The following is a 13946-nucleotide window of genomic DNA, read 5'->3' as shown; positions in this document are numbered from 1 at the left end:
TTCTTTGTCAGTGGGCAAATGTACAAAATCGGCCGGGGATCAAATACGTTTTTTCCCTCACTGTAACTCTCACCAGAACGGAGCCTGGAATGCGTTGCAGGTGGAACCCAGTGCCTGATGCAGTACTTCAATAGCTAAGCTGAGGATGAATGTGCTGGAAAACCTGCATTTGAGCGAGGTATAGAAAAGATTGAAGGAAAAAAGGTGCTAGTGAAAAATGAGTTCTCAATCTCTAACACAGAAGACCTGTAAAAAAAAAAAAAAAAAGTGTCCACTTTCCTAGGGCTGGCTTACCGTTTGTTTTTGTTTCCAGTATCAAAGCCTCCTGTAGGCTGCAATCTAACCTGAAGGTTAAAGACTTCCTATGCAACTCTATGTAGGAGAGCGAGAAAATGCCATTGCCGAGTTGTATTTTTCCATCATTGTTGGCTTCCAGTGAAGACCACTAGATGGAGCCAAGACAGATGAACAGCAGAGTAACCAGTCAGTTGTTTATATCTTCTAACCTACACCAACTAACTGGAATGTGTCTACTGTCTGTATACCTTGCCTGTCTTCTCTTCTCTTGTGTGTGTTTTGAACAGACATTCTCCATAGACTAAGTTTATTTTATTTATTTTTTCCTCCAGGATAGTTATGATGTGTGCAAAGCGATCCTTTTGTGCAGCCTTCTCTGTTATTCCATATGGAGAGAGCCTGCGGATCAGGTGAGTCTTCTGTTCATTTCTGGATCTCTTTAGCTTTTTACTTTCGCTTTCAATGATAATGGTAAACAGGACTAATGGAGAGGGAGAATCTTCCTGACAGAAAAAAAAATGTTACCTTTTTGTTATACTTTAAGGGTAAAGTTTAACCACTTGCCAACTGTATAACCTACATGTACGACAGCAAGGTGGCTCTGCTGCACCGGATCGTGTACCTAGTAAGTGAGTCGACACTTTTGGGTAGGGGGGTGCGCATGAGCGCCGCCGATGACCTGCTCCTGTTTTGATTATACAAAGAGGGAGCTGATCTGCGGTTACCACAGACTCAATTTCATCTGGCACACGCTGGCTGATCGTTAGGGAGCAAGCCAGAATGGGGGTCTGCCCATGTAAACAAGGCAGATTGCCGTTCTGACAGGAGGGAAGGCATGGATCCTGTATCTCTGCAAAGCAGGGACATGGATCCACATCTTCCCCTAGTAAAAGCACCTCCCATAGTACACTAAAACACTGGTTAGGCACACAGTTAACCCTTTGATCACCCTAGATGTTAACCCCTTCCCAGCCAGTGTCATTAGTACAGTGACGGTGCATATTTTTAGCACGTATCACTGGTCCCCAAAAAGTGTCAGTTGGTGTCCGACTATATATTGCAGTCCTGCTGGAAGTCACTGATTGCCGCCATTACTAGTAAAAATCTAGATTAAAAATATCCCATATTTGTAGACGCTATAACTTTTGCGTAACCCAATCAATATACTTTTATTAGGATTTCTTTTACCAAAAACCTGTAGCAGAATACATATTGGCCTAAATTTATGAAGATTTTTTTATTTATTTATTTATTTTTTTTAACCACTTCAGCCCCGTACCAATTTTCAGCCTAAGGACCAGAGGTCTTTTTACAATTTCGCACTGCACTGCTTTAACTGGTAATTGCGCGGTCATGCAATGTTGTACCCAAACGAAATTTGCGTCCTTTTCTTCCCACAAATAGAGCTTTCTTTTGATGGTATTTGATTGCCTCTGCAATTTTTTTATTTTTTGCGATATAAGTGGAAAAAGACAGAAAATTTTAAGAAACAAAGATATTTTCTACTTTTTGTTATAAGAAAAATCGAATAAACCCAATTTTAGTCATACATTGAGGGCAAAATTTATTCAGCCACATGTCTTTAGTAAAAAAAAAATGTCAATAAGCGTATATTTATTGGTTTGCGCAAAAGTTATAGCGTCTACAAACTAGAGTACATTTTCTGAAATTTACACATCTTTTAATTTATGACTGCCTATCTCATTTCTTGAGGTGCTAAAATGGCAGGGCAGTACAACCCCCCCCCCCCAAATGACCCCATTTTGGAAAGTAGACACCCCAAGGAAATTGCTGAGGGGCATGTTGAGCCCATTAAATTTTTATTTTTTTTTGGCCCAAGTGATTGAATAATGACACAAAAAAAAAAAAGTTTACAAAAAGTTGTCACTAAATGATATATTGCTCACACATGCCATAGTTATATGTGGAATTGCACCCCAAAATATATTTTGCTACTTCTCCTGAGTACGGGGATACCACATATGTGGGACTTTTTGGGAGTCTAGCCACGTACGGGACCCCGAAAACCAATCACTGCCTTCCGGATTTAAATATAAAACGCTACCAAAAAAAACTGTTAGCAATTGCAGGGATCAGGCCTGACTCTGCGATCGCTGTAGTTATGTGTTTAGTGTTTTGTAAGTGACAGTGATCGATCGATACTGCACTTGGGTGGGCTGGGCGGGGGGCAAAACGCAGGTGCTAGCAGGTATCTGGGAAGAGGAGCCCACCAACTCCGGCTGCCTCAGGACTGATATTGGAGATCATAGAGTGATAGCTTAACCTGACTGAGGAGTATTACAGGCAGCCTCCGGATGCCCTGCTCACACCTCTCCGCTGCAAGCAATATATTAGTGTTTAAAGTCGACCCCAGTGTCACCCCTCTGGCGGGTGTCATCCAGTGCAGGACAACCCCCCCCGCACCCCCATAGAGTGTATATGTGGCAGTATAGTGGTAGGCGTTTGATGCAGGGCTGCCACATACACTGTATTAGCAAAAGTATTGGGACACCTACCTTTACACACACACACACACTTACTTTAATGGCATCCCAGTCTTAGTCCGTAGCAGTGTTTCTCAACTCCAGTCCTCAAGGCACCCGAACAGATTGTTTTCAGGATTTCCCGCAGATGAAACGGCTGTGGTAATTGCTAAGACAGCGAAACTCAATCAAATCACCTGTGCAAAATAATGGCACGTCTGAAAACATGACCTGTTGGGGCGCCTTGAGGACTGGAGTTGAGAAACACTGCTCTGTAGGGTTCAATATTGAGTTGGTCCACCCTTTGCAGCTGTAACAGCTTCATCTCTTTTGGGAAGGCTGTCCACAAGGTTTAGGTGCATTTGTGAGGTCAGACACTGATGTTGGACGAGAAGGCCTGGCTCACTCTAATTCATCCCAAAGGTGCTCCATTGGGTTGAGGTGCAGGCAAGTCAAGTTCCTCCACCCCATTGGCTGCACCTGTGAAAAATGGGCGTGACTTAAAAACGCAAATCGCAATGTGTGTGTGCGTTTACCACCATTTTGCAGCGATTTCCATTCATTTTAATGGGAAGCTGTCTTTTCAAAACGGCACCAAAAATGCAGTTTGCAGGACTTTTCATAACGCTCAGCGCAGTGGTCTGAAAAGTCCCATAGGATTTAAAAGGAAACATTTTTCTTGCAAGATAAAAATGTATCGGTGTGAAAAGGGGCCTTAGTAAAACCGGAGCACTCCGAATCTGGTGCAGGGCAGCTAATCGGCTTCTAACTTCAGCTTGTTCAATTAAACTTTGACAAATAAAACCTGGAAGCTGATTGGTTTCTATGCAGAAGTGAGCCTGACTTTGCACACTCCACCTTTTAGTAATTCAGCCCCCTTGTGGTATTGCACTACACTATTTCAGTTTATTTGGTTTTATAAAGAAGGTATTGTGGAATCGCCAGCACAGTGTTTAGCAAGCAACACAATCTTATTATTTTATATATTATATTTGCTTTATTGTTTATATTTAGAGGTTGCACTGATTCAATTTGGATATCCTGTATTTTACATAAACTGCAACTGTATACCGTATATACTCGAGTATAGGTCGACTCGAATATAAGCCAAGGCCCCCAATTTACCACAAAAAACTGGGAAAACATATTGACTCGTGTATAAGCCGAAGATGAGACATGCAGCAGCTACTGTTACAGCAAAAGTGTGGAAAAGAGGGTCAACAATGCCCATCTGCAGCTGCATACCTCCCTGTGTACCTCCCTGTGTCCATTGCAGCCTACCTGTGTCCTGTGCATGCCTCTGTGTGCCAATCTGCAGCCTCTGTGTCCTTCTGCAGCTCTGTGTCCTTCTGCAGCTCTGTGTCCTTCTGCAGCTCTGTGTCCTTCTGCAGCTCTGTGTCCTTCTGCAGCTCTGTGTCCTTCTGCAGCTCTGTGTCCTTCTGCAGCTCTGTGTCCTTCTGCAGCTCTGTGTCCTTCTGCAGCTCTGTGTCCTTCTGCAGCTCTGTGTCCTTCTGCAGCTCTGTGTCCTTCTGCAGCTCTGTGTCCTTCTGCAGCTCTGTGTCCTTCTGCAGCTCTGTGTCCTTCTGCAGCTCTGTGTCCTTCTGCAGCTCTGTGTCCTTCTGCAGCTCTGTGTCCTTCTGCAGCTCTGTGCCCTTCTGCAGCTCTGTGCCCATCTGCAGCTCCGTGTGCCATTTTGCACCGATCAGCATAAAAACATACCGCGGCCATTCCACTGTTCAAAAGCCGCACCTCTCCTCCTCGTCTGTGACAGACGGCGGCCATTCCACTGTTCAAAAGCCGCGCCTCCCTGTCTGTGATAGGCGGAACACTCCATTTCCCAGCAGTCAGTGTTCCGCCTATCACAGACATCCGCTCATCCTCATACTACGGACGAGGATGAGAGGATGTCCGTGATGGGCGGATCACTGACTGCTGGGAAATTGAGTGTTCCGCCTATCACAGACAGGGAGGCGCGGCTTTTGAACAGTGGAATGGCCGCCGTCTGTCTGCACAACAGGCTGATCAGGTAGGCAGATGGCGGTGTCTCAAGTATAAGCCGAGGGGGGCACTTTCAGCCTAAAAAAAGGGGCTGAAAATCTCGGCTTATACTCGAGTATATACAGTATATGAATATTTTGTTTTCCTAACCCTGCATAGTATGTTATTGAACAAGATAACGATCACCTCCATATGCTGTGAAATATAATATATTACCCTTACATAGTGGCATGTGGTTGTACTGCTGTGCCTGGCACTTGCACCGCTCCACCACTATCCTGGACCCTCTGAAGGACTGCAGTCTATTAGCTCTTGTTCTGTGCCAGGTTAGCGGTGTCCTGGGCATGAACCAGCTCCATGGAGCAGAATGCTGCTTAACATTCACTTTACAACCTTGACATTTTGGCGAGGATTGTGAACTGACCAATAATGAAGCTGCAGTCATTGTGTATTATGCAGAACGCATAATTTGTGGAAGAGCAGGAAGGAAAGGGACATTTGTGGCAAGGATACAGCATTGTCCACTATAACAGAGTCATTGTCCATTAAGAACATAAGACGTGTTTTAGCATCACATGAAAGAGACAGACGGAATTAGTTTGGTGTTTCTGTTGTAGCGTCCTGTGAATATGGGTTGATGTATAAAAGGCTGGCTAGGTGTAGATTTTCTGCAGTTCTGGTCACGGTGAGAACATCTTTTGATCTGGGGAAGTTCATGTATGGTGAAAAGCCGCTCTGAAGCTGGCCCCCCCCCCCCCCCCCCCCAGGATAGTGTGTGACTTCTAACCTGAAACTTGGACTTTTTTTTTGTACACAGTGAGCTACGAGTGGAGGGGACAAAGCAGCGGCACCCATCTGGGGGAGCCTCGTCTTATACAGACCCCACATTTGGGATGGAAGGTGTGGAGCTCGTGGCTGAAGGAGAGGTAAGAGATGAGTTTTTGCCTTGTTCTCCGTGTGTGTGGAATGAAGAATCTATTCACTCATAATTATTGCAAACCCAAATTAGAGCAAGAAGCTTACATGAAGATATTTAGCATTAGTCTGCCGTATGGCAAAATGCTGTTAGCCTGGCATAGGACAGGATCCTCTTCTAATCCTCCATGCAGATTTACAGTGCCTTGCAATAGTATCCCCCCCCGCCCATACCCATCCGTCCTAGCCTCAAATCACACAGAGTGGTACAGGTTTTGCTCAAAAATATCACTGTATTTAGCACCATCCATCTTTCCCTCAACCCTGACCAGTTTCCCAGTCCCGACTGCTGAAAAACATCCCCACAGCATGATGCTGCCACCACCATGTTTCATTGTGGGGATGGTGTTCTTTGGGTGATGTGATGGGTTTGCGCCAGACATAGTGTTTTCTCTGATGGCCAAAAAGTTAAATTTTAGTCTCATCAGACCAGAGCAACTTCCTCCGTACATTTTGAGAGTCTTCCACATACCTTTTTCCCAAAATCAAAACGTACCATTTTGTTTTTTGCTGAAAGTAATGGCTTGCCATAAAGCCCAACTCTATGGAGTGTACGGCTTCTTGTCGTCCTATGGACAGATACTCCAGTCTCTACTGTGGAACTCTGCAGCTCCTCCAGGGTGACCTTGAGTCTCTGTGCTGCCTCTCTGATTAATGCCCTCCTTGCCCGGTCTGTGTTTTGGTGTGCGGCCGTCTCTTGGCAGGTTTGCTGTTGTGCCATGTTGTTTCCATTTGGTTATGATAGATTTGATGGTGCTCCTAGGGATCATCAAAGATTTGGGAAAAAAAAATTATATATAATCTCTCCTAACCCTGACTCTCAACAACATTGTCCCTTACTTGTTTGGAGAGTTCCTTGGTCTTCATGGTAGTGTTTGGTTAGGGGTGCCTCTTGCTTAGGTGTTGCAGCCTCTGGCTATAGATTATCTGCAGATTTTATATGGTTAGATAGAAAAAGTGCAACAGATTTCTCCATGTATGCTAAATTGTGTGGCTGGAGGAATCTCCCACTGGGCCAAGCTTCGGTATCTTGCTAGTTGGCCCCACTGGCTCTCCACCTAAACAATGCCTGCACCCAATCAGAATGTTTAGGTATTGTGAGAGCAAGCAGGGCTGACTAGCAAGATATGGAAGCTTGGGCCAGTGGCAGATTCTTCCATCCACACAGTTCAGCGTAGATGGAGGAATCTGTTCCACTTTTTCCATCTGACCATACAAAATCTGCGGATAATCTATTGGTGTATGGCCATTCTTAGATTGCACACAGGTGGACATCATTTCACTAATTATGTGACTTCTGGAGGTAATTGGTTGCACCAGAGCTTTTTATGAGCTTCATAACAAAGGGGGTGAATACATACGCACATGCCAATTATCCGTTTTGTTTGTTTCTTGTTTTGTGCAGAAAAATAGATTTCTGTATATATTTTTCTAATTTTACTTCAACTTAGACTATTGTTTTCTGATTCTTCACATTTAATTCAGATTAAAAAACATTGAAATAAATGCTGTAATGTAACAAAATAGGTAAAAAGCCAAGGGGGGGGGGGGGGGTGAATACTTTTGCAAGGCACTGTATAGATGCTGGACCTCATATGTATTGACAGACCTGCGCAGTCAATGGCCGAACTGATTTTAGAAGCTTTGTAGCCCATGCACCTTTAGAGAAAAGGAAAATGGAAGAGCTCCAAGTGAGAGCGTGGAAATTAGGACAAACCTAATTGTGGAGTTGAAGCACCATTGGGGGCATAGAAATAATTATTTCCAAAGAAATATGAATCATTGGTTTCAATTATGATGAAAGGTAATGTGAGGAACACTGTGCAGAGACTGTGGGTATAAAATTGCAGACTACTCTTGGCTGCAAATCGCACCCCTCTTTCCACCTTGGGACGCGTTTTAAAAGTTTATACTCGCACTACCTTTCATCATAATTGAAGCCAATGATTCATATTTCTTTGGAAATAATTATTTCTACGCTCCCAATGGTGCTTCAACTCCACAATTAGGTTTGTCCTAATTTCCACGCTCTCACTTGGAGCGCCTCCATTTTTGACTGCCCAGGTGGGGAGAAGTATTCCCACGGGCTCCCAGGCCTCACTTGTCACACTCAGTTGGCGTTCTCCATTTGCGGCCTTCTTTAAATTCACACAACGCTTACATCTGTGCTATCCTCAAGGCCCTGACGAAGCGGAATCACCTGTGAAACGCGTAGGCCATTTTCTGTATAACTAGCACATCCCTGAACTCAAATTGAATCATTAAGACTGTAATGTATCTTAAATTTAGTTTTTTAGAAAATAAAAATGTGTTTATTTTTGTATAATTATATTGTCTCATTTTTTTTGTACTCCTCTGAGGCACAATTAGAGTCCCAATTTGTTCTATTATTTTTTTTAAATATATTTACATAAGCCTGGATCTTGTTGCATATTTGTCTAACCCATACAGAGATCTCATAGTTTACCATTTTGCAAATTTTCTACAAGGAGTTGGTAAAGCATTCCAATCTGACACAAGCGAGTTAAGCTATAAGCACCATAAATCGCAAATACAAACAAGATTACAACAGTAAGGGAACTAGACTTGCCTTTAGTTGTGCACTGATTCTTCACAGCTGGCTTCTAAAACCTCATGTACTGGGGCTGAGACTAATGCCTACTACACACGATGAGAAAATCTGATGGAAAACACTGCTTTCGGCGTGATCATCTGATAATCTGATCGTTAGTACACAGCTTTCGAAAGCCAATCGCAACTGTTCATGCGAAAATTACCAAAGGCACAAACACGAAAATTTCTGTTTTAAGCTGTACAGTATTTGTCTTTAAAAAAATTGAGCGCCCAAGATTGCGCATGCTCGGAAATGAAAGAATACATTACATGATCGCAGGAAGTTGTATTCTGTCGTAGGAGAATTTGTGCAACTCTAGTAGCCTATATGTTTTCAATATGAGACTAGCATGCAAAAAACGAATGATCACTTCTTCAATATTCTCATCATGTGTACTAGGCATTGGCTAAGCTCATGCAGTGTCTTCCAGATTGTAGAAATGTGTAATCTGCAGTTCATTGTGTGGCATGATATGTCATTATGTCTCCTGGTGCAGTTATTGAATCAAACCGATAGGGGAAGATGATCCTTTGTTCTCACTGCTCCTCTGTAGTTCTGGACGGGCATAATGTAAACAAAGCAGTGCCTCTAAGGAGAGTTAGGGCCGGTTCACACAGGGGGCGATGCGAGGCGACACCGACTTGCCTCGCCGCGACCTCAGCGGCGACTTGCAAATGACTTCTGTATAGAAGTCAATGCAAGTCGCCCCGAGGTCGCCCAAAAGTAGTACAGGAACCTTTTTTCTGAGTCGGAGCGACTCGAGTCGCTCCTCTCAGAACGGTTCCATTGTACAGAACGGGGGCGACTTGTCAGATCGCGGCGAGGCAAGTCGTGTCGCCTCGCATCGCCCCCAGTGTGAACCGGCCCTTAGTGATTTGTAAACATTTGTTTAAAAAAAAAATAACAATATACTAATAATAAATACTTGCCTACTCTGTGTAAGGGTGTCCCTTCGGTACTCCTCTTCATTGGGTGCCCCCATGGAGACCCACATTCCCTGGGGGCACCCATGCGGGCACGCTAACGAGTCCCTCTCCTGCGTCAATCAACAAAGACAGCAGGACTTGGCTCAGCCCCTCGGCTCCCATGCCACTGGATTTGATTGACAGCAGCAGGAGCCAATGGCTTCTACTGCTATCAGTCTATCCAATGAGGACGGAGACAGCGGCTGGAGCAGTGGCTTGTGCTCCACGGGGGAATGATCGGGTTCAGGTAAGAAAATGGGGAGCTCTAGAGGGAGCTGCAGCACAGGTTCTTCACCTTAATGCATAAAATGTATTAGGGGAAAAACCTTGAGACTTTACAACTCCTTTTAATGAGTTTGGAAAGTACAGTTACCGGAGTGTCGGCTGTATCCTAAAATTAAAAAGAACATCCTCATTTTCCACAAGAGTTTTTTTATGGTTGCAGCAATGTACTATGCTTGTGTCTCTTGTTTTTCCAGGTTGTGTCCTATGCAAAGTACTTGTACCCAACAAATGCCCTCGTTAGCCAAAAAGATGAGAGTCAGGGCAAGCCGGGCCTCCAAGAGGCTTCCAAACGAAACGTCTCCAACAACCGCTTCATACCTGTATCCTCCGGAGCTGAATTAGGTACTGATTGTCCAGACTGCAGTCCTTACTTTTCCTCTGCTCCGTTATTTAACACTGCCTGATTACTAACATGTACATGGGTATGGAATATACATAGCCATGTGGCCAGCTAATGTAATGGCCCAAGGCTAGCCAAAGTCCTGGCTGAAGGCCAGAAAAATTGTGCTTTAGTGTCGTACATCTGATAGTTGTTCTCCTTTTATCAAAGTTTGAGGGACACAGGAAAAAGGACCACCTTTTCTGTAGTACTTTATATTGGTGCTGATGGCAGTCTTTTTTTGTCCCCGCATCCAATAATATTTTTTTAAATATATCTGAAAGCCAAAACATTGGTGTATTTGTGGATGGGTTGGCAACCATGTCCAGTTTGTATTGCTGTCTTGGTCCTTACTTGGAAGACTCCCCTATTCTATTTGTGTTGGTGACCATAGCCGGCCATACATGGATTGAAATCTGGCAAGTTCAGCAGAGACCGGAGACATTTTGACTTGTATATGGGCACCCTGGTTGTGCACAGGTCAGTCTATTGATCGCCTTGGGTACAACCAGCGTGTCGGGGTTTTCCTGAACGATTTGTGCCACCAGCTATAGCCGGAAACACTAATCGCTGCAGGGAAGGCTCCACAATAGCACTTCTGGAGGGATTTCTCCATCAACACTGTATTGATGAGGGAATTCAGTAATTTTCTTTCCCTCAACCCATGGCGAAGGGAAAGAAAATGGCTTCATCTATGGCCTGCCTTCGAATATGATGGGAAATACAAAATTTGACAGTTGCCATCAGAACAGGAAAAGACAAGGTTGGGACAATTGTTCTGTGACAACTAAGAGGAGAGATCCCATCTACTTGTTGCATCTAAAGGACAGGAAGTTAGGTGAAATCTCCCCAGTGGGACTCCAATGACAGAAAACATGACAAGTTTTATCTATCACATACAAAGCAAACAAAACATGGCTTGAAAGTGTTCCTAAACCAACAACCGTAAAATTGGTCTGCATATGAAGTAAAGCATGCTTGTTATACTCACTGTGGAACCTAAGGGGTTAATCCTCTGCATTGTGTAAAAAGACTGTTTGGTTCTGTCTTCTCTGATCCTCCCTTTCTTCCACAGTCCCCAATCAACCTCCTGATAGTACAGAGTCTTGGAGGCATTCTTCACATGCTCAATTTGGTGTGTATTGCTAGAGAGTTTATTAATTTTTTTTTTTTTAGGAGGGTGCATGTGATCAGCTTAGGGCCAATCAGCACTGTCCATACAGAGGGTCAGGGGTCTTGTAGCCGCATAGGACAGTCAGAGGAGAATGAAAACTCCTCCTACAAGCTTTAACCAGACAGTGATAGAAGTCACAAGACTGTTATATACTTGTGATGAAAGGATATTTAACCATTTATATTTACTGAAATAATTGCATTTCCATGTTGGGTGTACTGTGGGAGACCAGATATAGTAAATGCAGGGTCCTGGGTTTGGTAACACTTTAACCACTTAGAGCCGGCACTTGCTGGCCCTTTAAGGGGTTTGAATGGTGGGGGGGGGGGGGCGCCATGACCACCGTGATTGGCTGTCTAACCGGTCACGTGATCGGAAGCTCCTGATTGCGAGCAACAAACAGGAGCGTTCTGTTCTCTTCTGGTAACTGTGCAAGGAGCACATAGGGCACACGCTCCCAAGCACAGCTCTATCGGCACTATTGCACGCAAATATGCGGCCGATCAGTGCCAAGGCCCGGCCATCAAGCCGCATATGTGCATGCCCTCTGCATGAAGAGGTAAAGTACACGGACTAGGTGTGCCAGTCACACCAGGACAGTGAATTTTGTCTCAGATTGTTCAGTCTTTTAGTCATTTTGTGTGGGATACCCAACATATGGGAATCTGTTAACAGGAAGTGGTGTCTGGGAGGAGATTTGTCTACATACTATGGATTCCTGTTTATCTATAAAATGTCTCTTGCTTAGAATTAATGTAAACAGCAAAAACAAGTGAAGAACCTGTGCAGACATGTCTGCTGGATTGTTGTTGTGAATGCAAAGCTTTTGTCTATCTATGTGCTGGCAAATGTTAAATGTCTGGATAGTGGGAGAGCCCAGAGAGGGTGGCCTCAGTTTTGGTATCGGACATCAGAATATTGCTGCAATGCTAAGTATGATAAATATTTTGTTCATTTAGGTTCAGAAGCAGATAGCTTTGAATATAATCCTGACCTGTTGGATGACCCTCAGTGGCCCTGCGGAAAACACAAGCGGGTTCTCATATTTGCTTCTTATATGGTAATTTATTCTTTTGCTATAGTTGGCTCAGTAATTCACCAAAAATGATAAAAACTGAGTCTATCCTTGCACTGAGCGTCATCCACACTTCTTTCCTATTCCAGACAACGGTCATAGAATATGTGAAGCCCTCTGATTTGAAGAAAGACATGAATGAGATGTTCAAGGAGAAGTTCCCCAATGTGAAGCTTACTCTGAGCAAGATCAGGAGGTGAGGAGATCATTGTTGTGCTGGAGGAAGATACCTCATTTTTAGGCCTTATGCACACTGGACATTATAATAACGTTATAAAAAATGGCAGCAGCTTTTGCAGTGAGTTTTTCAACTTTTTGCAATAGCGGTTTTTAGCGTTCATTAGCATTTTTCCGTGTTAGCGTTTTTTTTCTTTTTTCAATGGATCAAAATGTTAAACACTGGTGAGTGACCCTTTTGAGCGTTTTATCAGCATTAGAGCTGATAAACGTCTCTCAGAACCCACTAGTTTTGGGGTTTTTTACTGCTCAAAAACCCCACTGCCCAAAACACGTAGGATAACATGATGGAGAGTTTAATGACTGTAGAAAAATGTCTACAGCCAAAAACAGCTGCTGTAAAAATGTCAAACGTCCAGTGTGCATGAGGCCTTTAAAGCGGGAGTAAACCTGCTGATTGTTTTTTTTTTTTTTTTTTTTTTTTCTACCTGCAAAGGAAAAGGCATAATGAGCTAGTATGCACCGCATACTAGCTCATTATGAAATACTTACCTTAGAACCCCGACATCTGGTCTGATCCACATCGAGGGAGCTGACGTGTTCCCTCTGCGCTTCTTCCGGGTATTGCAGCTCCGGCGCTGTGAGTGCCTGGAGCCGCGATATCGTCACGCGCGGGAGATTTCATCCCGGCCGGGTCCGGCCACTGCCGGGCTTTCAGCCGAGAATCCCCTGTGCGCATGCGCCGCTGCAGTCAGCGGCGAATACCGAGGGGAATATCTCCTAAACCGTACAGGTTTAGGAGATATTATTTTTTTTTACCTACAGGTAAGCCTTATTATAGGCTTTCCTGTAGGTAAAAGTTAAAAAAACGAGTATACAACCACTTTAAGTGGAATTAAACTGTATCTCTGAGCACCACAAACTGAGAACACTATTTAATTCATTATTAATATTCAAAGCAAACTCCCAGGAGGGTGCACTTACCTGGGAAAGCTCCTCCTCCCAGATGAAAGGAATAGCCAGTTCCATTATTCTAGATGTGTCTTACTTGATGTTTATGTGCTTGTCCCATCAGCTTAAAGCGTGAAATGAGGTATGTGGCACAGGAGTCTAGCATGGAGCCGGTGACAGTCGCCATGTCTTATGTCTACTTTGAGAAGCTGGTCCTACAGGGAAAGGTGAACAAGCAGAACCGCAAGCTGTGTGCTGGGGCCTGCGTCCTCCTGGCCGCCAAAATCAGCAGTGACTTCAAGAAGCCAGAGCTGAAACACCTGTTAGATGTAAGTCTGGGGTGATCTCACCTTCATGAGATAGAATACATTCTTTTACACTTGTATCCATTTATGATTTAAAACTGAACTCCAAGAAAACCGATACATACAATACAGGATCTGTTTTACCTGCCAAAGTAGGGTTACCTACTTGTTTGTCTAGAAGACACAGAAGGATTTACTTACTTGATGGTCCCTGCTGCTAGACTGGTCCTGGCATTTTCTTCTCCGCCATGCTCCAGAGGTCTAAGAT

The 13946-nt window shown here is 44.0% G+C and overlaps 1 protein-coding gene across 1 annotated transcript in view; it reads left to right on the top strand.

The window, feature by feature from the left end:
- The window catches only part of CABLES2 (Cdk5 and Abl enzyme substrate 2), a 49227-nt gene that overhangs the window by 26635 nt on the left and 8646 nt on the right, over window positions 1–13946 (top strand). Inside the window, 7 exon segments of the mRNA XM_077460295.1 lie at window positions 630–707; window positions 5596–5704; window positions 9812–9959; window positions 11072–11131; window positions 12130–12230; window positions 12335–12441; window positions 13498–13702. Coding sequence (XP_077316421.1) covers window positions 630–707; window positions 5596–5704; window positions 9812–9959; window positions 11072–11131; window positions 12130–12230; window positions 12335–12441; window positions 13498–13702 — 808 coding nt within the window.

Source organism: Lithobates pipiens, unplaced genomic scaffold (genome assembly GCF_037356315.1).
Source record: "Lithobates pipiens isolate NorthernLeopardFrog02 unplaced genomic scaffold, aLitPip1_a1.2 Scaffold_28, whole genome shotgun sequence".
NCBI classification, from domain to species: Eukaryota; Metazoa; Chordata; class Amphibia; order Anura; family Ranidae; genus Lithobates; species Lithobates pipiens.
Note: the sequence above shows the minus strand (reverse complement) of the source record. Positions and strands in the feature narration are given on the sequence as shown.